Raw genomic sequence first — 24,698 nt, forward strand, 5'->3', positions numbered from 1 at the left:
ACACATAGCTGAAGACCGAGAGAAAAGATGCCCCTCCGTCCCCCAAGCAACATAAAAGCAAAAAGACAACTTAGCTCTGCCAGCTACTGAGGTCTGGTCTACACTATGAGATTAGGTCGAATTTAGCCGTGTTAGGTCGATTTTATAAGCAATGCATCTATACAACCAACCCCATTCCGCCGACCTAAAGGGCTCTTAAAATCAACTGCTGTACTCCTCCCCGGTAAGGGGAGTAGTGCTAAAAATCGACCTCCCTGGGTTGAATTTGGGGTACTAGAGACGCAGCACTGTGCAATTCGATGGTATTGGCCTCTGGGAGCTATCCCAGAGTGCTCCAATGTGACCACTCTGGACAGTATTTTCAACTCCAATGCACTAGCCAGGTACACAGGAAAAGCCCCGAGAACTTTTGAATTTCATTTCCTGTTTGGTCAGCGTGGCGAGCTCAGCAGCACAGGTGACCATGCAGTCCCAGAATCGCAAACGAGCTCCAGCATAGAGCGAACGGGAGAACCTTGTTCTGATTGCTATATGGGGAGAAGAATCTGTGCAGGCAGAACTCTGAACCAGCAGAAAAAATGCTGATATATATGCCAAAATTGCACAGGGCATGGTGGACAGCGACTACACCAGGGACACACAGCAGTGCTGCATGAAAGTTAAGGAGCTCAGGCAAGCCTACCAAAAGGCAGAGGAGGCAAATGGTCGCCCTTGGTCAGAGCCCCAAACATGCCGCTTCTATGATCAGCTGCATGCCATTCGAAGGGTGGGACTCCACTACCCCACCACTGTCCATGGACATCTGCAAGGGGGAAGTCCTCAAGCATCACGGAGGAGGATTTTGTGGATGAGGAAGAGGAGAATGTGCAGCAGGCAAGCAGAGAATTCATTCTCCCTGGCAGCCAGGACCTTTTCATCACCCTGGAGCCAATACCCTCCCAAGGTGTATTGTTCCTGGACCCTGAAGGCAGAGAAGGCACCTCTAGTGAGTGCACATTTGTAACTACACTACAGGGGTTAAAAGCAATTGTGTTTAATGTTTGATTTGCACTGAAGAATTAGGATGTATTCACGGCCAGTACAGCTACTGGAAAAGTCTGTTAACATGCCTGGGGATGGAGCGGGAATCCTCCAGGGACATCTCCAATAAGCTCTCCTGAAAGCCTTTGCAGAAGGTTTCAGGGGGCAGCGGGGCTGCCATATTTTGTCCTCCACAGTAGGACAATTTACCACACCAATCCAGTAGCAAGTAGTCTGGAATCATTGCAGCACAAAGCATGGCAGCGAACGGTTCTGGGTTTTGGTCGCATCCATGCAACATTTGGTCTTTACCTTTCTGTGTCAGTCTCAGGAGAGTGATATCATTCATGGTCACCAGGTTGAAATAGGGGATTTTTTTGTAAGGGAACAGTAATCCCCCCTGTTTGGTGATCCCTGGCACATTAGACCCCGTTCATGCTGGGCTGTTTGCGCTTGGCTAAAAGGGATCAGCCCAGAGAATAGCCACACATGAGGGAGGGGGGGCGGAATTGCTGCTGCACATACATCCCAAAACCACAGCCCCTCCTTTTAAATGGCAAACCCAACAGGCATTCCTTGCTATGGGAAAGAAGGGTGCTGCAGTTTGAAACCATTCCCATATGTTATGAACACAGAAAAAACCAAGTGTACCCTTTGGCTTACCATGGCTGCCTGGAAATCGAATTCTGTTGCCCAGCCGTGTGTGATGTGTCACCATATCGGCAGGCGCTCAATATAAAAGGCAAAATACGACCTTGTACCAAAAACACATGTGCTGTCTGCTGTGAATTGCTTGATTCACTGTCAAAGTCTCCCTTTTGGTCTCAGAAATGTATCATCTTAAATTTTACTTTCCCTTTTTATCCCCCCTGCAGGTTCAAAAGTTTCTATGCTCCCCATATCAACTCTGTCCTTGAGGTTATCGGAGATTAGAAGGCAAAAAAAAACACTCCCAATGACATGTTTTCAGAGCTCATTTAGTCCTCCCACACTGATAAGGGGCAGCTGAATGCATGGAGGCATGCGATGGCATAGACCAGGAAAGCATACAGTGAGGGTGATCAGAACACGCAGGAGGACATGCTGAGGCTAATGGGGAGCAAACGGACATGATGAGGTGTCTGGTGGAGCTGCAAGAAAGGCTACTAGAGCACAGACCCCAACTGCATCCATTGTATTACCGCCCGCCCTCCATGCAAAGTTCCATATCCTCCTCACCCAGATCCCCAAGAAGGTGGGGGGAGGCTCCGGGTACCCAGCCACTCCACTCCAGAGGATGGCCTAAGCAACAGAAGGCTGTCATTCAAACAGTTTTGATTTGTAGTGTAGCTACAATAAGCAATGCAGTCTTGTCCTTCCCTCCTCCTCCATCCCACCCAGGCTACCTTTTACTAGTCAGCATTGTCAGTGATCTCAATTTTTTTTAAATAAAGAATTAATGGATTCAAAACAATAGGGACTTTATTTCCTTTGCCAGCTGTGGTCGAAGGGGAGAGGAGGATTGGCTTACAGGGAAGTACATTCAACAAAGGGCACAGTTTTGCATCAATGAGAAACACACACAACTGTCACACCATAGCCTGGACAGTCATGAAACTAGTCTTCAAAGCCTCTCTGATGCGCTGCATGCCTAGCTGTGCTCTTCTAATTGCCCTGGTGCCTGGCTGTTCAAATTTGGCTACCAGGTGATTTGCCTCAACCTCCCACCCCACCATAAACGTCTCCCCCTTACACTCACAGATATTACGGAGCACACAGCAAGCAGCAATAACAATGGGAATGTTGGTTGCGCTAAGGTCTAACCTACTCAAACAGCACCAGCACCCTTTTAAACATCCAAAGGCACATTCTACCACCATTCTGCACTTGCTCAGCCTATAGTTGAACTGCTCCTTACTACTGTCCTGGCTTCCTACGTACTGCTTCATGAGCCATGGGAGCAAGGAGTAGGCTGGATCCCTAAGGATAACTACTGGCATTTCAACATCCCCAATGGTAATTTTCTGGTCTGAGAAGAAAGTCCCTTCTTGTAGCTTTTCTAACAGCCTGGAGTTCCGAAAGACGTGAGCGTCATGCACCTTTCCTGACCATGCCATGTTGATGTCAGTGAAACAGCCCTTGTGATCCACCAGTGCTTGCAACACCACTGAGAAGTACCCCTTGCGGTTTATGTACTCTTTGGCAAGGTGGTCCAGTGCTGAGATGGGGATATGCGTTCAGTCTATCGCCCCACCATAGTTAGGGAACCCCACTGCAGCAAAGCCACCCACTATGACCTGCATATTTCCCAGAGTCACAACCCTTGTTAGCAGAAGCTTACTGATTGCTTTGGCTACTTGGATCACAGCAGCCCCCACAGTAGATTTGCCCACTCCGAAATGATTCCCGAATGACCGGTAGCAGTCGGGCATTGCAAGCTACCACAGGGCTATCGCTACTCACTTCTCAACTGTCAGGGCAGGTCTCATCTTGGTATTCCTGCGCTTCAGGGTGGGGAAAAGCAACTCACAAAGTTCCACGAAAGTAGCCTTACGCATGCGAAAGTTTTGCAGCCACTGGGAATCATCCCATACGGGCAACACTATGCAGTCCCACCAGTCTGTGCTTGTTTTCCAGGCCCGGAATCAGCGTTCCACTGCATCAACCTGCCCCAATGCTGCCAGGATATCCCAATTGCCACATCCCGTGCTTTCAGGAATGTCTGTGTCCATGTCCTCCTCACATTCATCCTCATGCTGGCGGCTCCTAGCCAGGCTCTGCACATACTTCAGGATAACGTGCGAGGTGTTTACAATGCTCACAAAAGCAGTGCTCAGCTGAGCAGGCTCCATGCTTGCCATGCTATGGCATCTGAACAGATAACCAAGGAAAAAAAGCATGAAACAATTGTTTGCCATTGCTTTCAAGAAGGGAGGGAGGGAGGAAGGGGAGACTGACAACATTTACCCAAAACCACCCACAACAATGTTTTTGCCCCATCGGGCATTGGGAGCTTAACCCAGAATTCCAATGGACAGTGAGGACTGTGGGATAGCTACCCACAGTGCACCACTCCATGAGTCAATGCTAGCCATGGTATTGAGAACGCGCTCCGCCGACCTACTGCACTTAGCAGGGACATACACAATCGACACTATAAAATTGCTTTCTAAAGATTGACTTCTGTAAAATCAACCTAATTTCGTAGTGTAGACATGCCCTGAGAAAGGAGAGGGTGATGACATTTCTACCAGAGTGATGTCTCTAGAGCATAACTGGTAGTTCCATCTTTTGCATTAGCCTCTGGCTAGCTAGTGTCCACATAGTCTGTGCCTCTAGGTTGTGGCAAGAAAAAGTGTATTCTCCATTTGCCTCTCCCAATCCAAAGTCTCCTTCCTGGCTGCTGTATGAGCATGCTGAGGGTGAGCGGTGTCTATGTTGCTCTACCCCTTCCCACAGCCTCTTTTGGAGTCTCTTTCCCTATTGAATAGCACCAATGCTTTCCGCTCATTTTTCTTACAACTTTCCCTAGCAACATCAAAGTGGAATAGACCTGATTCTAGTCATTTTCATTGCTGACCACAGCACAAAGCACTGAATAGAAGCAGGGAAAATAATGGTCCAATCACTTTTCAAACTGCTATAATTTGGCAAAACTATGTGCAACAATAAAGGTACTACAGCTGCCTGCAGATTCAGGCAGACACAGCGCTGCATTCATTTACACTTGGTTCACATTTATTCTTATTAACCTGATGGCTACTGCAACAGCTTCCTACTAACCAAGGGCAAGTCCTGCACAGGATTATTATTATTTTTTAAATGAAACAGCAGCACCTCACAGGTCTGTCATGAAGAGACTTCCCTACGAACAGTCTTAGTCAGAGGCCCCAGGAGGGCATGTCTCAGATGTGATGTTTTCTGCCATGCAGTGTTACTCTTGGAGGAATTCTGCACCAACAAATTAAAAATTCTGCAAAATTCTGCATATTTTATTTGTCAAAACAACACTATATAATCATGCCAGTTTCAATTATTTTGGTATTTTGAAATAAATTACCTGTCAGCAACTATGTCTGTAACAATACAGACATAAATTTTCCCCCAGGGAATATAGTTAAAGAAACCCCTACAACCCAGTTCCTGTTTCTCTGCCCCATCCCCCTACACAGCCCAGCTGAGGGGCTAGACACCCACATCCCCTCCCCCCAGATCAGACACTGGGACCCCCTAGCCTCCCAAGCCCAGCCGCAGGGCATCCCTCACCCAGACATTCGCAACCCCTATCCCCCAGAGCCCAGTCATAAGGTGCCCCCCAACCCAGACACTCGCACCCCCTCCTCTCCCAGAGCTGAGCCACAGGGCACCCTACAGCCCAGACACTCACACCCCTTTACCCCTCCCCTCCCCCCCCCCCCCCCCGAGCCCAGGGATCCAGAGGGAGAGAAAGACTGATGCTGGGTCCAGGGCTTGTGTGGCATTTCCTTCTCACCACCTCCTTCCTTCAGGGCATGCTGGAAACTGCAGCAGGGTCTTCTATTTGCGAGCTGGGCTCTGCCAGGTCCAGTGGCGGCCGCAGCTCTGCAGCCCACTTCTGTGGGGGGAAAGGAAATTCTGCACAGAACATTAATTTCTGTGAAAATTCTGCATTGTGCAGTGGTGCAGAATTCCCCCAGGAGTAGTGTGCCGTGGTGTTCACAAAAGGAATGGAAATTGGCACTGAGTGCTCATAATAACAAATGGCCTGAATTGCTTCCTGAAATAAAGCCTATAATAGCAATGGTATTCATATGCCAAAAGACAGAGTACTACTGTCTTTTTTATGGGCAGGGACTTCTGTACCTCCTATTGTTATTCAGGGATGACATCCAAGCTCTCAGTATAACCATGTATATGGGAATCTGAGCCATGCTCAAATCAGCCAGGCCTGACAGTCATTTACACATACAACACTTCTTTCTCCAAGCAGTACCATGGAGGCATCTGTTGAGATTATACTGCAGCCGCCGAAGTAGCCACAATAGCTCAAACAAGGCGGCTACCCTCATCTTTAAAACAGAAGTAGTCTCCAATGGTTGCGCAAGTCCCAGCATGTAACATTCTTTTTAACTCAGCAACCTGATGAGCAGTGCAAGCAGGGAGGGGAAGGGGGTTGTAATCTCTTTAAACTGCATCTCTACTGAAAATGAAGACAGCTACAATATGCAAGGTGCTCGTGTTACTCTGAGGGCTTGTCTACAGTTATTCCAGAATGGCTACTGCTTTTTAAATTCATACCCTACCTTAATCTGAATTAATTTGCAAGTGTAGACAACCCCTAAACTGCTACAGTTCTTCGGGGCAGCCACAGAAGGTTCAACTTCTTTTTTATATCAAAAATACTAAAATCCAGATATTTTTGAACTTCTACTTTTTAAACTTAATTTTTAAGTTACAAACCTACCACTGGTAACACAATACAAACCCACTCCCAGCTGGCACATTTAACAGGAGGTTTTTCTTTAGTCTGCTCTCCTAAAATTTCTCTAGATTTATTCCTCACATTAATACTAAACAATACTGCAAGGAAACTTCTCCTTTTCCTGTTTACTGGGATGCAAGCAACTGCATAGATTACATAATAATTAAACTCAAATCAAATTGCTTGGAACTGCCTTAGGCAACAGACATATCTGCCAGCAGCAGGAATTGAGTTTCTCTCAACAACTTCCAGAAGCAATGTGAGCTGGCAGCAGGGGGTTGACACCAACAAAAGGAACAGCTCAAGCTTGAGATGGAATCCAGCCAGAGCTGCAGTTGTCTCTCAATAATTTATCTCAAAGAATAAAACACTCCATGAAAAAAACTAGTCTAAATTTAGACTTAAAAGATCCAAGGTACAATGTTGCAGAATTACACTAGCTTGCTGTTGGCAATATTTAAAGTCATTTTCAGCCTCTGTCTCTTCAGGCTTTTATAAAATTTACCTCCAAAATTACCCTTTGGGATGAAATTTGTCATGATTATTTTACTCCAAAAGTGATTTTTTGTGAGGGTGGCAAAAATTAATTAGTTTGCATAACTTCCCAAATAATCAAGTATCAAAAAATGATATTTTATCAGTTTGATATTTTTTGTACTTTCAAATAATGCAAGACAATTTCACAAATTTTAATGAGGTAGCAGTAAGTAGACACAAGCTCTGCACATCTAATCATATACTTATCTGACTCTCCACACCTATATAATCCTCCTTTGGCAATATTCCCCCATGAGGACATAGGGATTGTTCTAGAAAGGCATAGGGATTGCACTAGAACTAATCAAAAACTGCAGCTTAGCACATTGAAGTACACCCACACCTCCACTGGTCAGCTGAAAGTATTTATAGCACATAAATCACTGTAGTCTCCAGGGTCCAACATGTGCACATCACACATGAAGATAAAATCATCGGCCTCAAACTTTGCTTTCTTACTCTCTTGTCTTTAAGAGCTACCTGACTGGTACAATGAAAAATTATGGCATGAAATGCACACAGGTCAGGAAAGTCAAGGGTGAGGGTCACACAATCTAATATTCATTTAGTTTTGTGTCTTTTCTTGGTTTAAAATATCACTCCAAATACTACAGTAACATCACAGGCCCGGGGCAGGGCAGGAGGGATTCTGTATTTAACAACAGTGTATAAAGTATCAGCTAGGCAAACACAAAGGAAGAATGAATTTTTAATTGTGCTGGGAAAATACAGCTTCCTCCTCACATGCGCACAGAATACCCAGAGATTCCTAATGGTTTCACATCTCTTTACATGCATCTTATTTAATGGACACCACCAAAACCTAGGACAACAGTAATACAGCAAGTCCACAACTGTGAAAGACAGCAGGCTTGCTTCCTCTTAAATTACTATTGGAAAAAATAATTTAAGGTTATTGTCCTCCTAGTCACGTCAGCCAACACAGATGAGCCTCATCCATAAATTCCAACCAGCCAGACCCAGAAAAGCCCCATCTACAATTCCATCCCCACTTCAGACCACAAGTGCGATCCATCCATTCCACACATACACGTTTCCCAGCCCCCCCATCTGGTGATTTTCCACTTTCAAAACCCTGCATTCAAGCTAGAGACAACTGGTGTCACCTAGGATGCAGCCATCTCATTGTTCTGCCAGGTCCCAGCCTGTATACTTACTGATAGTTAAAAACTGTCTCAGTTAAAGAGACACACCCAGGTGCCACAGCATGTCTCCTTTGCACAAGAAGTACAAGGCAAGAGTAGAGTAAAAATAAGGGCTTAAACATACACAGTGCGCATAATCTCAAAACAAAATTCATGAACTGTACACAATAAACATGCTCCTTTCTCCTGCAGACAGATCAGGCCCTAGCATCTTACCCAGTGAGTCCATCTTGTTCTCCTCTATGAGTCTATTGATTAGTCCGTTGGCTCTCTCAATGGTGCAGACAGCAACATCTAGTGCTGAGAAACGTCCAGCAGGGGAAGTGCTTCCCATATAGCCTTCTACCCGCACACCCACCTCCTGAAACAGAGTCTGTGTGCCAGGGAGACAGAACATTTGTTCACAGAATTAGAATCTTTACTTGTGATCGTGTGCTGCATACGGGAATCAGCACAGTACAGTACACACATCCTAAAACAGACATTCCCAACACTATATTAGCTAACCCAATTAAGAGCATGGCTGAGCCAGCTAGTGCCTGCTGTCTCCTATTCAACTGTGCGCTTTCTGCCCCACAGCAGAGCAGCCCAAGTCACTGTGACCAAAGGCATCCCTCTATTCACACCCTGCTCTTTACTGTAATAAACTTTGTAGAAAATATGCCTTGTGAAGTATGATTTGAAAATGTATAACTAATTGGTCAATGAATATTATAGTGAAATGTGTGTTGCTACATTATATGTAAAGTTGTAAATGCCCCATATGATGTTACTAGCACAAGTTCAAACTCACACAGCTCTGCCTAGATAAGTTGTTAAAAGACCTATCCTAAACAAAGGAATATGTGTTTACTACTTTTATGTAAATTGAGGTAAACAGGGTCCTCAAGACAGCAGGAGGAGGAGATGGCAGGAAATATAACAATTTGCAATTTACCAAACACAAGTGGGTGAAGAAAGAGCCTGAAGCCCCTTCACCACCAGATTCCATGTCACCTTCCTTACTGCTTGAATACATGTTACTTTGAAGGGTAACGCTCTGAAGAATCCACCTCAAAGGTTCACTGGCCTATAAAAGAAAAAGGATAGAGGACCTCAAGTCTCTCTTTCACCCAAGATGACAAAGGCACCAGCACCTTTGGGAGAGATCCTGGCCAAGGAGAGTGTCAGTCACCATTTTGCTGGAAGACTGTGGGTGAGAAAGGCCATCTTAAAGTCTGGAACCAAAACTTGCTAGATTCAGTTTTAGACTTTTAGATGCATGTTTTCACTTTTATTTGCTGTTAACATCTAACTTTATGTCATACTTGAAATATTGAAACTCCTATCTTCTTCGGTTAATAAATTTGTTTTATTTTTAATCTAAAACAAACAACCCAGTGCTGTGTTTAAACTGAACAATTTGGTAATTCCAGTTAAAGTAGCAAATTGTTGAAAATTGACTCCATGAAAGGGCAATGAACCTTAATATCTGAACAGCCCAGGAAAGGGCTGGACACTGCAGAACACATGTTTTGGGGAAAATCCTCGACTGGGAGCATGTTGGGGTCACCTAACAAGTAGTAACCAAAGCTGGTGGAAGCCAAAGTGTGACTGGTGCATTGCTGGCAAGCTGCTGGGGTCAGAGGTGCTAGACTAGGACTCCAGCTATGCACAGACACACAGTGTGTGACCTGTAGGCTGGTTGTGAACAGCCCAGGTTGGGAGCTACAGCAGCAAAGCCTTGTGAAGTGTGCAAAGCAGACAGTGACAACCCCACTCTGATCTGGATTGCACCCCAGAACGTGACAGCCTTATTGCAGGAAGAAGTGCACACAGCTGAAGGAGAGGTGAGCAGCACCATCGCACTGGAAGTTTGTTTCAGAAGAAAACCAGACAGGAATTCCAACAATGTCAAAACGTCCTGTTTCAACAGTTTTGGAATAAACATTCACATTCTTTATTTTGAAATGATCTTGTGTTCTATATACACACTATACATAAATTACACAAACACACAAATAAAATACAACATAAAAAGTAGAAATTGAAATGAAATGTTTTGATCAACCGAAAATTCCTTCACAGACTTTCAATGTTTTGGATTTTGTTCTGATTCGAAACTAAACCAATTTTCAAAATCCTTTGCAAAACAGAATTTCTGTCTTCCACAAAGCTCTATTTCCACCCCACCCCCCAATTTCATACAAACGTTTTCACACGATTAAGGTTCTGAAAAGATTTAATTTGACAACTTTGAGCCATACCCCCACACTTACCTGTAGGTAATACTTTTTCTCTTTGGCCACAGAGACAAAGGGGAGGATGAACAGAGCTTTCTTACGGGTCTCCAGGACTCTCTTCAAGATGAGTAATTCAGCAACCAGCGTCTTCCCAGCACTAGTAGGAGCTAAAATAACAGGATCCAAGAAAAGTGTGTCAAAACTTAAACTGCAAGCGATTAGCTACTGGATGACGCCAGAGGTGGAAACTGCATATAAAGAAAAATATTCAGAAGTGCCTAAACATCTAAGCCACTTTTTAAAAATGGGATTTAGGTGTGTCTGAAAATTTTACTCAGAGACTTTCACTTTAAGGCTAGTTCATACCCAGCCCCTGGTCCGCCATGACTGAAAGTCATTACAACTTTCGTGGCTGTTCAGTCACCCAAGTAAAACAAGCCAGTGGGTCTCCATCCAGTTCCTAGATGACAGGAAGCCACATAAAAGGGTGCTGCCACAATTGTTACTAACTGGCTCCCTGTTACGAGTCTCAGAAAAGACACCAAGTAAGGAAATGGCCATGGAGACTGGACTCCCTCCTCATATCTGGTCTCATCAGAGCAGATCAGAGGCACATCAGTGGGCTGAGCCCAATTACTGCTGCAATCTGTGCTGTACCTCCTCTAACGCAAAGATGATTTCAGCCTCCAGAGCCATCAGCCCAGCACCTTTTAGCAGCAGTAAAATCATTTATACTATATTAGTGAAGTTATAGTTAAGGCTACAATGTAGTCACAGAGGTCGCAGAAGTCACGGAAACCATGACTTCCAGCAACCTCCTTGACTTCAGCCTGCAGCAGTTGGGAGCTGCAGGGTCCACCGCCACCCACGGAACCCCCGAGCTCCCGGCCAGCAGCGGCCCCTGAAGCTGCAGGGGTACCCCATAGTTCCCAGCTGCCGCAGCTGTGGACAAACCCCCAAACTCCCAGCCACCATGGGCCCCCAGAGCTGCAGGTGGCAGTGGTACCCCAAGCCCCCAGCTGCTGCAGGCAGCTCCTAGCCTCTGTGTAGCTGCCCTGCTTCAGGCTGTATGGGGAATTGCGGATATTCATTTTGTCAGGGATATTTTTAGTAAAAGTTACAGACAGGTCATGGCTTCCATGAATTTTTCTTTTTTGCCCATGACCTATCCCTGATTTCTATTAAAAATATTCATGACAAAATCTTAGCCTTAGTTACAGTGCATGATTCTGTCAGATGTCTGCATACCTGAGTAAACTAGGTTCTTCCCCTCCAGGACTTGTCCAAGCATCAGGCACTCTGCTTGCCATTCAAACATATGAACTACTCCCAGACTGTGGTATTTCTCCAGAACTACTTCAGGAAGACCCCAGCTTGCCAGGAGCAGCTTGTCTGCTTGGTCATCAGGAATATTCATCTGTTGGCATTGCCCTTTGGGAAAAATTCCAACATCAGCAGAGGCAGCATAGTGAGTAATATGACACTAAGGCCTTATATGCACTAAACTTTCTGAAACTGCCATGCTGTGATCCATTTTATCAAGGATCCTATCTCTGACAGTGCCCAGGACCAGCTGCTTCAGAGGAAAGTGCAAGAAACCTTACAAAATAACCTGCCCCCCAGAGAAAGTTTCCTCCTAACCTCCAATAGTTAGGAGATTGGATTATGGCCTGAAGCATGAGAGTTTATATCAGAAATGTTGCTTATTCTTTTCATTTTTACTATTCTAATTCTGGATATTCTTGCCATTCACTTAAATGTCCAGTCCCTCTTGAATTCTGCTAAAGCTCTTGGCCACAACGATCCACAGGCTAACTGCACATTGTATGAGTAGTATTTCCTCCCATCAGTTTTTAATTCACCATGTTTCAATTTCTTTGAATATCTCTAAATCCTTGTAAACCAAGAAAGGGTCACAAGAAACTCCTGATCTACCGATTCTATATCATTCATTATTTTCTATGCTTTTATCACCTCCCTTTTTATTTGCCTCCTAAAATATTTTCACTCTCTTTTCATATGAGAGCTTTTCTATACTGCAAGCCATTTTCTTTGCCCATCTCTGAACTACCTGCTTTTTGAGATGAGGTGATTTGATATGAACACAGGTTCCAGTTAAGGGCAATTAAGATATTAATAGCACTGTAACAGGGGTGGGCAAACTACGGCCCCCTCCGTCCGGGGCTCACACCATGCGGCTCGGCCCTGCTCCGGTGCTCCAGCCAGGGCACAGGGTCGGGAGTCCCGGAAGTGGCGGCATGTCCCCACTCCGGCTCCCACATGCTCCAGTGGGAGCTGTGGATAGGGCAGCGTGCAGAACTGCCTCTGTGTAGGAGCTGGAGAAGGGACATGCCACTGCTTCTGGGAGCCCCTTGAGATAAGTGCCGCTCAGAGCCTGAACCCCCTGAGCCTCTCCCCACGCCCCAACCCCCTGCCCCAGCCCTGATCCGCCTCCCACTCTCCAAACCCTTGATCCCAGCCCGGAGCACCCTCCTGCATCCCAAACCTCTCATCTCCAGCCCCCACCCCAGCGCCGGCACCCCCAGCCAGAGCCTGCACCCCGATCCATCTCCCACCCTTCAAACCCCTTTGTCACAGCCCACAGCACCCTCCTACACCCCAAACTCCTAATTCCCAGCCCCACCCCAGAGCCTGCACCCCCTCCCACACCTCTACCCCAATTTTGTGAGCATTTGTGGCCCGCCATACAATTTCTATTCCCTGATGTGGCCCTCAGGCCAAAAAGTTTGCCCACCCCTGCATTACAACGTTCCTTATATTTTCCATCTCATTTCTTATGCATCCTAACATTGTTTCCTTTTTTTGTGTGTGTGCAGCTACACATTGAGCAGAAATCTTCAGTTTTCACCACAATTCTGCCCCAGGTTCTTTTTCCCCCCTGCCTTGTTATAGCTAATTTAGAACCCACATTAGCACACCCTGCCTTCCTGAGCTAGCTGGTGGTGAGAGGTTCACTCCCTACCCCCCAAATATAAAAGGCTGTGTCTACAGCTTTAAAGAGCAGTTTTCAGATTCAAAGATCCCAGAGCACAGAAACTAAGGATACAAAGGGATGAATCAACCCAGCCCCTTCAAGAACGAAAGGCAGCAGCACCACACAACAGAGTGAAGACTTTCAAGGGGCAAATAGGGTACGTCTACACACAATAAAAAAACATCAACAAGTCTCAGAGCCTGGGTCAACTGACTCAGGCTCACACCGCAGAGCTGGCATTGCAAAGCTAAAAATACCAATGTAGATGTTCGGGCTCAGGCTGGAGCTTGGTGAGGGAGGATGGTCTCATAGGCTGGACTCTAGCTCAAGCCTGAACATCTACACCACTAATTTTAACCCCGCAGTACAAGCCTCTATCAACACCAGCTAGCACCGAGTGACTCAGGAATGTCACTTATTGAATCATTTTATAGGGGGTGTCCCATCCAAACACTGACCCAGCCCAACCCTGCTTGCCTTGTGGGAGCGGACAGCATTATATCAAACATAAGGTGGTAAATGTCTGCAAGCAGAGTCTGAGAGGTGTCAGTGTTTACAGAAGAGCTGTGAAAAGGGATGAAGACACAGGGCATTAAACACTAAATCAAAAGTCACTCCACACGCCTGTGTGCTTGAAGATATCGGGGAGCTGCAATCAGGACCACAGGGAACTTATTGCATCCAAATGAATCACCTTGCCAATGTGCTCTACTCTCCTTATTAAAAAGGAAAGGAGTACTTGTGGCACCTTAGAGACTAACAAATTTATTTGAGCATAAGCTTTCGTGAGCTACAGCTCACTTCATCGGATGCACATCTATGAGCCTCGTTTTCTACCCCAAGGAATGTAAATAGTACGATGCATTAATTGTGTTATGCTAGCACCTAGAGGCCCCATTGTGCTAGGCGCTGGACACACACACACAGACTGCTCCCGCCCCATAAGAATTTACAAGCCACGTGCATTTTATCTCTCTCTCAACCAGTAAGTGGTACGGAAAGGGGGGGGGCGCGGGGGAAGGGGAATTTCTGATTCCTCTTGACATTGCCCCCCTCCAACACACACACACGCTGACGGTTGGGCCCCCATGGCTGTCCCGCGCGCTGGGAGCCAACAGCCCTGTTCCCCCAACGCTGCACCGTCCGTGGGCTCAGCGGACATCACAGGGCTGCCCTGGCCGCTGGGCCCGGCTCCCGCCTCTCCAGCGCTGCCCGGCGGGTGCTGCCGCGCCCGGCTCTGCCGCCGGGCTGGGACCAGACGCCTCAGGAGCCGGCCCCACCGGAAGCTCTGCCAGGGGGCTCCCGCGACCCCGGCCAGCCCCCTGCAGGGCTGGAGCCGCCGCCCCACCGGCGGTGGCAGGGCCCGGACCGGTCACACACCCACCCCCCGCACGGCTGCAGGAGCCGGCGCGCCGGGCGGTACCTGAGCGGCTCGGGCTGCTGCGGCCCCGCAGCGAGCGCTCCAGGCCGGGCGGGGGGCTCAGCACGGGCCGGGCGGGGGCCGCGGACCCGAACTGGCTGCAGGCCCCGGGAGAGGGGGGGGAACGGGCCAGGCCGCCCCGCCTCGGCCTCCGGCTACTACTACCAGCCCGGGAACGAGGCACCGCCGCCATCTTCCCGCCCAGCCATTCAAACCCCGAGCACCGTCCCGCCCCCCATCGCCGGGCGGCTAACGGAACCAGGGCGCGCGGCCAGCCAATCGGAGAGAGCGTGGCCACGGAGCCAGGGGCGGGGGCTCCCGCTGGGGGAAGCGCAGCTCGTTAGCGCCCCCCTGTGGTCAGGTTGCGCCCGCTAGCGCACGGGAGGTTGGGCCGGCGTCGGCCCGGCCGCAGCGTCCAGGCTAATGACAGCGCTGCCCCGAGAGCAGAGACCCTGATAGCAGCCCCCACTGCGCCTCCCGCTCTGCGGGTCAGGCTGCCAGCGCCCAGCAGCCAGGCGGGGGCGCCGCTCCCCGGTGACTTCAGCCGCACCGTGCCCAGCGCGCATACGGCCTTGGTTCCCCTCCAATGCGGCTGATAGGAGCCGCGGGCTCCCCTTGCTCCCTACTCACTTTCCCCTCAATAATAGGGAGTAAGTCAACAGCCCCACACAAGGATGCCCAGAGTCCAAGGCTAGAAGGGACCATGGGGGGGTCAAGCATCCAGGGCTTGCATTGCAGAAGCTGCGAGCTAGGTTTTAGGCGTTGGAAATTCCTGACACAATGCAGCTGGCAGTACCAATGCTTTTTATTTTCACACGAAACAAGCATTAGCAAGGACCAGAACACACCACCTCCCACAGCCCCAGCTGGTACCTTACAACTGCAACACTTCAGCACCTAAGCACTCCCCCTCAGGAGGGTAGAAGCAGGCAAAATTTGCACGGGTGGGCCCTTGCTGTTCGTTGTTCCCTCCGTCACCCTCAGGACCTGAGAAACCTGGGATCACATCTTCCGGACGTTCTGAGCCCTCAACTCCATTGATTTCAGGCTCAGCTGTGCACATTCACCCCTTCTGAAAATCAGGCCACAAGTATCCCTCCTTCTTTTTGTGACCGCTCTGGACAGCACTTTCAACTCTGATGCACTAGCCAGGTATACAGGAAAAGCCCCAGGAACTTTTGAATTTCATTTCCTGTTTGGTCAGTGTGGCGAGCTCAGCAGCACAGGTGACCATGCAGTCCCAGAATCACGAACGAGCTCCAACGTGGACCGAATGGGAGACACTGGATCTGATTGCTGTATAGGGAGAAGAATCTGTACAGGCTGAACTCCCATCAAAAAGAAGAAATGATAATATATGCGCCAAAATCGCATTGGGCATGGTGGACAGAGGAAACAACAGGGACACACAGCAGTTAAGGAGTTCAGGGAAGCCTACCAACAAAGGAGGCAAACGGTTGCTCTGGGTCAAAGCCCCATACATGCTGCTTCTATGATCAGCTGCATGCCATTCTAGGGAGGACACTACCAGTATCCCACCACTGTCCATGGACACCTGCAAGGGGGGAGTCTCACACAACAGGGAAGAGGATTTGGTGGAGGAGGAGGACGAGAATGCAGAGCAGGAAAACTGTGAATCCGTTCTCCCCAGCAGCCAGCACCTTTTCATCACCCTGTAGCCAATACCGTCCCAAGGTGGGATCCCAGACTCTGGAGCCAGAGAAGGCAGCTCTGGTGAGTGCACATTTGTAACTGCAGTACAGGGGTTAAAACTAATTGTGTTTCTTTGATTTGCCCAGAAGAATTGGGATGCCTTTACAGCCAGTACAGCTACTGGAAAAGTCTGTTAACATGTCTGGGGGTGGAGCGGAAATCCTCCAGGAACATCTCCATGAAGCTCTCCTGGAGGTACTCTGAAAGCCTCTGAAGAAGGTTTCTGGGGAGGCGTGCCTTATTTTGTCCTCCAGGGTAGGACACTTTACCACACCAAGCCAGTAGCAAGTTGTCTGGAATCATTGCAGCACAAAGCATGGCAGTGAATGGTCCTGGGTTTTGGTCGCATTCAAGCAACATTCGGTCTTTATCTTTCTGTGTTAGCCTCAGGAGACTGATATCATTCATGGAGACCTGATTGAAATAGGGGAATTTTTGTAAGGGAACAGTAAAAGGACCCAATTCATGCTGGGCTGTTTGCACTTGGCTAAAAGGGATTATCCCTGAGAATAGCTACACCGTGGGGGGACCGGCGAAGGGATCATCCCAGAGAATAGCCACATGGTGCTGCACATCCACCGCAAAACCACACCCCCTCCTTTTAAATGGCAAACACAACTGACATTGCTTGCTCTGGGAAAGGAGGGCACTGCAGTTTGAAAACATTCCCCTGTTATGAAGGTGGAAGAAGCCAACCCCACCTACCCTTTGGCTTACCATGGCTGCCTGGAAACTGCATTCTGTTGCCCAGCCGCCTGTGATATGTCACTATAGCGGTAGGCACTCAATAAAAAAGTCAAAATGCAACCTTGTACCTAAAGCACAGGGCCTGTCTGCTATGAATTGCTTGATGCACTGTGAAAGAGTCTCCTTTTTGGGCTCAGAAATATATCATCTTAAATTTTACTTTCCCTTTTTATTCCGCATGCAGGTGCAAATGTTTCTATGCTCCCCCTATTATCTCCGTCCCTGAGGTTATCGCACATTAGGTAGTGAAAAAAAAACGCACTCGTGACATGTTTTCCGAGCTCATGTAGGCTTCCCTCACTGATTACCTCCATGCATTCAGCTGGGCCCTTTCAGGGGGCAGAGAGGCCAGGAAAGCATTCAGTGAGCATGATCAGAAGACACAGGAGGTGATGCGGGAAGCAAACTGACATGATCAGGCATCCGGTGGAGCTGCAGGAAAGGCAACAAGAGCACAGACCACCACCACATCCACTGTATAACCGCCTGCCCTCCTCCCCAAGTTCCATATCCTCCTCACCCAGACGCCCAAGACCCAGCCACTCCAGGTCAGAAACACACAACAATGTAGTGTTGAGAAGCTTGTATTGTTACTTTATCCCTTCTGTGGATGAATAGGCAACTATAGTCTCCGTGTCTGCCAAAATGGCACCTTTTAGAAGCACTCAGTTAACAAAATGTGGCATCTAAATAGAGTCCTTTCACTTCCACATGTTATGACTGGAAGAGCCCTTGTTTTGTTTTTTCCCCTCTTTCATTCTTTTCCCTGCTCCATCTTACCTTACCCTATGCCTCTTAATGTGTTCTCCCTGATTCATCTAGTCAGGTTTCCTTACAGAATCTACGACAAAGACAAGAAAGAGCAGGTCCTCCATTAAGATTTTCATGGAGATGCATGTTGATGTTCCTGGTACATTCAGCAGCAGTTAAAAGGTTAACCTATCCCTCTGCAAGGAGAGTAACCCTCTCCAAGTATCTACCTTCTGATGCATTTTGACTTTCAAAGCATAGAGTCTAAGCATGTTAAAACATTCCATGAATAGCTTCTCATTTTTCTACCTGTACACTTCCTGCTAATTCCAGAGATTTATTTCCACCACTAAAAAATGTGTTTAGCATCCCTGTTAACATGTTGTTTCTTATTCTTTTAAGTAGAAGAGTTGGGTTTTTTTAAAGCAGCTCCAAAAGTAAGTGTATATCAACAAAGGACAGAACAGAAACCATAATAATGTAAGATACAATAAACCATATTAATCACAGTCCAATTAACCCTCAGAACAAAAAGTTTGCTATATGTAAGTTTTGATATATTACACAAGTGGACAGGTCATACATAACCTCTGGGCTCAATTCAGCAACAGTGTAGGTTATGTATTCTGCGGAAAGGGGATGGAAAATGGAGGTACACTTGTAAAGCAGCATGATTCATTGGTTTGGATTCAGCAAATGTGCAGAATGAGTAACTTACATGTCAAGGTCAACTTGCAGCCCTCCCAGCAAATGCTCTCTTCAAAGAGTAAGGGGATACTGAGTAACACAGGGAACATGAGCGCCAAACCCTGCAAATTCCAAGTGTCTGCCTCTCCTCTGTAGGACCTCTTTCCTATCTGGCAGCATAGCTTCCCTCAGGGAGCCACTGGCCACCTCAACCATAGGTGTGCTACACTTTGCCCTCTGAGGAACAGGAGTCAGCACTCAGCACTGTTCCTATGATAAAGATCAACTCTTGCTCGTTGTGTGACTGTTTCTGCTGGTTTTCAAAGGAAGCTACCACACAGAACAGCTGCTGCCAAATCTCTCTTTCCTAGAGCTAACATTGCCCTCTGATTTTTAATTACATTTCCAAAAGACCATACTTTCTAAATTTACACTAAAAAACCACGTGTCAGAAGCCCATGGAACAGCCAAACATGATACAGAGGGCTTTGGTTTCTGTGGGACTTCGATATTTTGTATTAAGTTCCATATATACTCGATCATAAGCCAGTTCGTTTATAAGCCGATCCCCCCAAGATGGATAAGTAAAAATGGAGAATTTTTATGACCCATTCATAAGCCGACCCTATAATTCCCACTTTATCTGGGGAGGATGTCTCTGGCCTGGCTGGAGCAGCTCCAGCAGGCTGGGCAGTGCGGCCACATATTCCAGCAAGCTGGGCCAGGGGGCTGCAGCCTGCTCTCATGGGCGGGGCCTAGCAGCATAGCGGCAGCTTGCCAGCCCCGAAGCAGCTGGCTGGGGGGAGAGCAGGAGAGCAGCGTGGCCAGAAGCAGAGAGACTCTGGCCGCACCTCTTCCCTTCTGGATCTGCAGGCTATGCTGCCTCTCCTTGCGCCCTCTGTTGGGGGGAGGGGCTGTGTCCCACCTCTCCCTCTCTATAGCCGTTCATAAGCCGACCCCCCTTCTCTGATGCTTCCCTTTTTTACTAAAAAAAAAATTCAGCTTATGAACGAGTATATACAGTAGTTGAGGTGTCCAAAAGAACCTCTCAAAACTCTTAAGTTTGATTAAACTAGTTAGCGTAAAGTATCACTGCTTCAAGATGTTCTCCCTTATCACAGAAGCAGCTCTGTGCAAAATTAGCAGGCTACAAACCATAGTTTGAGAACCACTGGGCTGTGCAATCAATAACCCACTTTAAGGGCTTAATATATATATAATTTTCCTAATCAAATATAAATCACTGCCTATTATCTGTGATAAAATAGTTAACTAGCATGACAGCTGTTGGTTAATGAAACATGAAAACAAATCTAAAATTCTCTCAAGTATTTTTCTTCACTGCTATACAGAAAAAACATTGATCTTTCTAACTCAAAATTGAATCCATTAAGTCAAAGGCATAAATATTTTAGAGTCTCTTCCATACAAACATGTTCTCTTCATTTTTTACTTTTATGGTAAACAAACATAGTATTAATTTTACTTGCTGTATTTGAAACTTCCAGGGAATGACATTTTCAGGCAATTTGCCAATATTTAGTGCATTCTTTTAAAAGATAATGGTCCAGGTCAGATCACTTCACCTCAGTTGGGTTAAAATCTGATGCAAATAAAATAATTTAATAAAAACAAAGTACCAGAACGATTTTATGATATCAAATCCAATACTGTGTAACTGTTTTCCAGAGGTTCAAAGATTAAGGATAGGACTTATATAGCATATCTTGCTTCTCTGGCCTGCTGTGGTGCAAAAGACAGATGTACAGTTTCTACTGAATTTCTTGGAACCCTTGATGAACACCACATATTCAGAGTGATCCCTACAGCATGAGCAGGTGCATTTGCTGCAATACATCAATAATGTATCTATCTTTCCCCTATTGTGGATTTCACTTTTATATCTATGGCCCATACTACTATAATGCATACTTAATGTTACAACTCATTTTCAGTCACTGGGCCACTTCAAAACCCTCCACTCCACTCTGGGCCATTTCCAGAGAGAGCATCAGTCCTCTCCACACCCTGTGGAGTACTTCTGTATGGACAAGCTCAGCCCTTGGGAGGCTGGATGGTGGATGCGGATAGCAATGCCCATAATTACTCCACCAACCCTGTGTGAAAACCACCAGAAGATTAATGCAGCCTGATGCAGAATCCCTACTGTGTGCCCTTGAGGGAAATAGATTCCAGGTACAGCAGTGGCCAAGGAAACCCTGGTAGTACAGCTCCAACCAGAGTGGGGACAGGGCCCTGAAGCATGTGAAAAGCATAAGACCTCAGCAGCTGGTACCCCAAATTCTGAGAGTTCTACAGCTGAATTCTGTCCTCATCCCACCTTCACTGTTCATCAAATTAACGTGTTTTCCTATCCATCCTTATAGCCCCTGTGATGAGGTTTTCTGGTCCATGGAGATGAGAGACATACTCTAATTCTCTCTCTCCCCCTCCCCACCCTCCTTCAATACTTCAAAGAAATTTAAGTTTAAAGTGAAGCCCAATCTTTCAGGAATAATTGCTTGAAACCACCACACTGCATTTCATCTCCTGTATTAGGGTAGGAAATGCAATGGGGAGACATGGTCTAAAACAATGTGTGCCACGGTTAGATTTTTCTTAATTGGTATGTTGCAGGAGGAGCACAAATCATTTTTCATTTTTAAACTTTTAAAAAGCAGAAAATCCATGCAAATCCTGATGTGTGTTAAATAGTGACATCTAATATAGCCCATTAACAAAAACTCAAGATTCATGATCATCTCTAAAGCTACCCAGCTCTCCCATATTATTCTGTGCTTTTATGAGCTGTCATTTAAAGACCTGCCACCTGTTATCAAGATGTTGCTCAGCTGAGGCCAAATGCGTAGGGAAGGGAGATGGATGAGGGTGGCAAATGCCATCCCTTCAAGGAAGATTCCTGGCTGCAAAAGACAATACACAGAGTTGCAGGCTAATCTGTGAGAGTAAGGGCTGAAAAAACCTGTAAATTCCTGCAATAATAATGATGTAAAAATGTAATATTGTAGTGAAGATTTCTATTCTGCAAACAGAACTGCATTTCCACCAAGTCAGATCAGAAATCAGCTGTAATGTTCCCATATGAAACCAACCACAGAGCTACTGCTAAAATAGGTTTCCATTTATCATGCAATTTTACAGCTAGAACACTGAAGTGCTATTTCAGCACTGTTTCTCCTACCCCTCATCATTATATACTTAGGATTCCTTGTACTTAAAAAAGGCTGTTTAAAAATAAAGTTGATTTTCATCTCAAATTTTGGTCATTTCATCTTAAAAAACCTTGCTAGCACAAAATTTCTCTTAGTCTATTAAAAAGATTACAAAAAAATCCAGAACTGACTTATTTCTACCATATTCTGAATAAGGGCTAACTAGCAACCAGTCGAAAAATTTGATTTCGTAAGTAGGTGCACAGTTGGTTCATTAAATCTCTGTTCTGTCCTTCAACCCAGTGCATCTCTGCTAATGCATCATCCCCTTCTTTCTTCACATTTATTAAACACTTAAAAAGAAAGTGTCCACTAGTTACTTTGGGACTTTGTCCTTTTTCCATTGTTACACTGCCAGCATCCTCTGACGCATCAGGCTCCTCCTTTGCATCACTGGAGTCTTCACCAACTAAGGTCTCTGCTTGCTTTGCTTCTATGTCCTCCTCTTCCATGCGTTCCTCATTGTTTTCTTCTTTTGCAGGGGAATCTTCCCTTTGCCTGTCACTCTTGGCTGAGCTGACATCCTCATCAAGCATCACTGATCCCATTTCAAAGTTTTCTGTCTTGTTTTGTTCACACTCTGGGTTGTTTTTTGAGTCTTTCTGGCTGTTCTTCTCTTCCACTGCTTGCAGAATATCTTCAGAAGCTCGAGGAAGTTCTCGTAGCTGCCTTACTCTTTCTCGTTTCTTTCTTCTTAAATGAACCCAAGAGTTTTCAATTGCTGTTAGAAACAGACTAACTTCATCTTCTCCACAGGGAACATACTTATGCTGAACCTATTGTAGAGAACAGCAGAACTTCATAATCACTACTTTAAAAAAAAGTTTACATTTATGACCGAAAGCAGGATGTTGTTTTAACAGGTAACACTTAATACTATACCTTCAGATCAGTCAGTATTTTTTCTATCCACTTTGTAACCACCGCTATGCCTTCAACAGCATCCCAGCCCATAGCTGAAGCCTTGATGGATAACTCTTTGATTGTGGATGCCAACACTATAAATGTAATTGGTTTCCGGGGCTTTTCTAACTTCCTTCTTTTAGAGGGAGGAGACTGAAAAAAGCAACAAAACAAACGAATTACAAACAAATACTGGAAGTGTGCAATACTAATGGGACGGTTTTAACACCCAGGACACAGAGTCTGCATCATACCAATGTCAGTATAGTAGAACCCTGTTTATCCGATCCTCCCTTAACTGACTCTCCACATTTACTGAACAACCAGGACTCCAGGCCAGAAGGTGGTGATCTCTCCAGTGGCTGCTAGATGGCACTGCAGCATGGCATTTTCCAATTCCCATATTTACCCAGAGTTTTGATTATCTGAGCTGGCTCGCATGCCAATTAAACTGGCTAGAACGGGGTTCTACTGTAATACCATGTACATTCACTGTCATGGCCTGTGTATCACTTAAGCCCTGAAGAGGTTTTAAGTAGGATTTAAGAGGTGCATATGCTTTGTACTGGCCTGCTGCACAGGGGTGAATTTTACCTTAAGTTATTAGAAAGAATCAATTATGCTTTCCTTCAGCTGCCATCTCTCAGATTATTAAAAGTATTTCTCTTGGTACTACCTATGAAGCCACTAACATTTTGATTCTGATCACACACAGGTATATCACTGCATCTCTCTTGTAAAATCAGTTACCACAAACACCTGTGCAAAAACTATACACATATGAATCTAAAAAGGAGAAGCAGGCTTTGATTTAATATAGATACATTAACAAGCATCAGTTCAACTTACATAAGTGAGTGTAAAGACCTGGATATTTTCAAATGTTCATAAGGGGGTAACTTTTTGCAGCTAAATTCTTATTTAAGCACTGAAGTGGAAGTGGCCTGATTTTCAGGGAACCTGCACCTCACATTAAGCCCATCAGAAGGCCTTGCTGACTTGAGTTCTCTATAGAGAGGCTTGGCAGAATTAATTTTTTTTTTTTAATATAAATTTGACAGATATTGATGGTTATTTTTAAGCTTTTTTAATTTTTATCCATTTAAATTTTCAGAGGCATGGAAAATTATGGTGGGGTCAGACAATTATTAATGACAGACATTGAGACTCAAAACGTTAAAGCTTTATGACCATAAGAAAAAACAAACTTCACCAATGTGAGACTGACAATATCCTGGAATACTCTGAACAAGCTTTATGGAAACAAGTTAAACCCTACTGAATTAGGGTTAATGCCTTTGGTGTAAATTGTGTGTATTAATGTGACATTGTATGCATTTCCATGGGACGGGTAAATAGAAAAACAGTAGGGAGTAACTAGGCAAATTCACTCAGGTTGTAACATCCCCAGAGAAGCCACCTCCCTGGAAAGGTGCACATATACTACAGTCGAACACCAGAGTTACGAACTGACCAGTCAACCACACACCTCATTTGGAATCGGAAGTACACAATAGGCGGCGGCAGACACAAAGAAAAAACAAATCCAGTACAGTACTGTGTTAAACGTAAACTACTAAAACAACGAAGGGGAAGCAGCATTTTCTTTCCATAGTAAAGTTTCAAAGCTGTATTAAGTCAATGTTCAGTTGTAAACTTTGAAAGAACCACCATAACGCTTTGTTCAGAGTTACAAACAACTTCCATTCCCGAGGTGTTCGTAACTGAAGTTCCACTGTAGCTCAAACTGGATTCTTCAAGTCCAACAGACAAAGAAAGGGTTTCTGGATAAATAGCTTGGTTTTAAATTGGCTCATGACCTTCTTCCTGATCCAGCAAATGGACAGGAACCCTGGTCCACAGAG

General features: G+C 45.9%; 2 protein-coding genes across 3 annotated transcripts in view; both read right to left on the bottom strand.

Annotated features, from left to right (window-relative positions):
* POLQ (DNA polymerase theta) overlaps positions 1 to 15,039 on the bottom strand; it is a 135,633-nt gene extending 120,594 nt beyond the window's left edge. Inside the window, exons 1-4 of one of the 2 annotated variants that reach the window (XM_073309856.2) lie at positions 14,804 to 15,039; positions 11,634 to 11,816; positions 10,422 to 10,552; positions 8,380 to 8,536 (exon numbers count right to left, since the gene is read on the bottom strand). In XM_073309856.2, the coding sequence (XP_073165957.2) occupies positions 8,380 to 8,536; positions 10,422 to 10,552; positions 11,634 to 11,816; positions 14,804 to 14,993 (661 nt within the window). In that variant the 5' untranslated portion in view covers positions 14,994 to 15,039. Of the gene's footprint in view, positions 1 to 3,462; positions 3,824 to 8,379; positions 8,537 to 10,421; positions 10,553 to 11,633; positions 11,817 to 14,803 lie in introns of those variants that run through there. The other variant, XM_073309867.2, reaches the window with a different exon arrangement.
* A 4,650-nt stretch (positions 15,040 to 19,689) lies between these two features.
* METTL16 (methyltransferase 16, RNA N6-adenosine) overlaps positions 19,690 to 24,698 on the bottom strand; it is a 30,376-nt gene continuing 25,367 nt past the window's right edge. The window contains exons 8-9 of the mRNA XM_073309881.2: positions 22,813 to 22,986; positions 19,690 to 22,706 (exon numbers count right to left, since the gene is read on the bottom strand). Coding sequence (XP_073165982.1) covers positions 22,089 to 22,706; positions 22,813 to 22,986 — 792 coding nt within the window. The 3' untranslated portion in view covers positions 19,690 to 22,088. The remainder of the gene's footprint in view (positions 22,707 to 22,812; positions 22,987 to 24,698) is intronic.

This window comes from Lepidochelys kempii, chromosome 1 (assembly GCF_965140285.1).
Source record: "Lepidochelys kempii isolate rLepKem1 chromosome 1, rLepKem1.hap1, whole genome shotgun sequence".
NCBI lineage: Eukaryota > Metazoa > Chordata > Testudines > Cheloniidae > Lepidochelys > Lepidochelys kempii.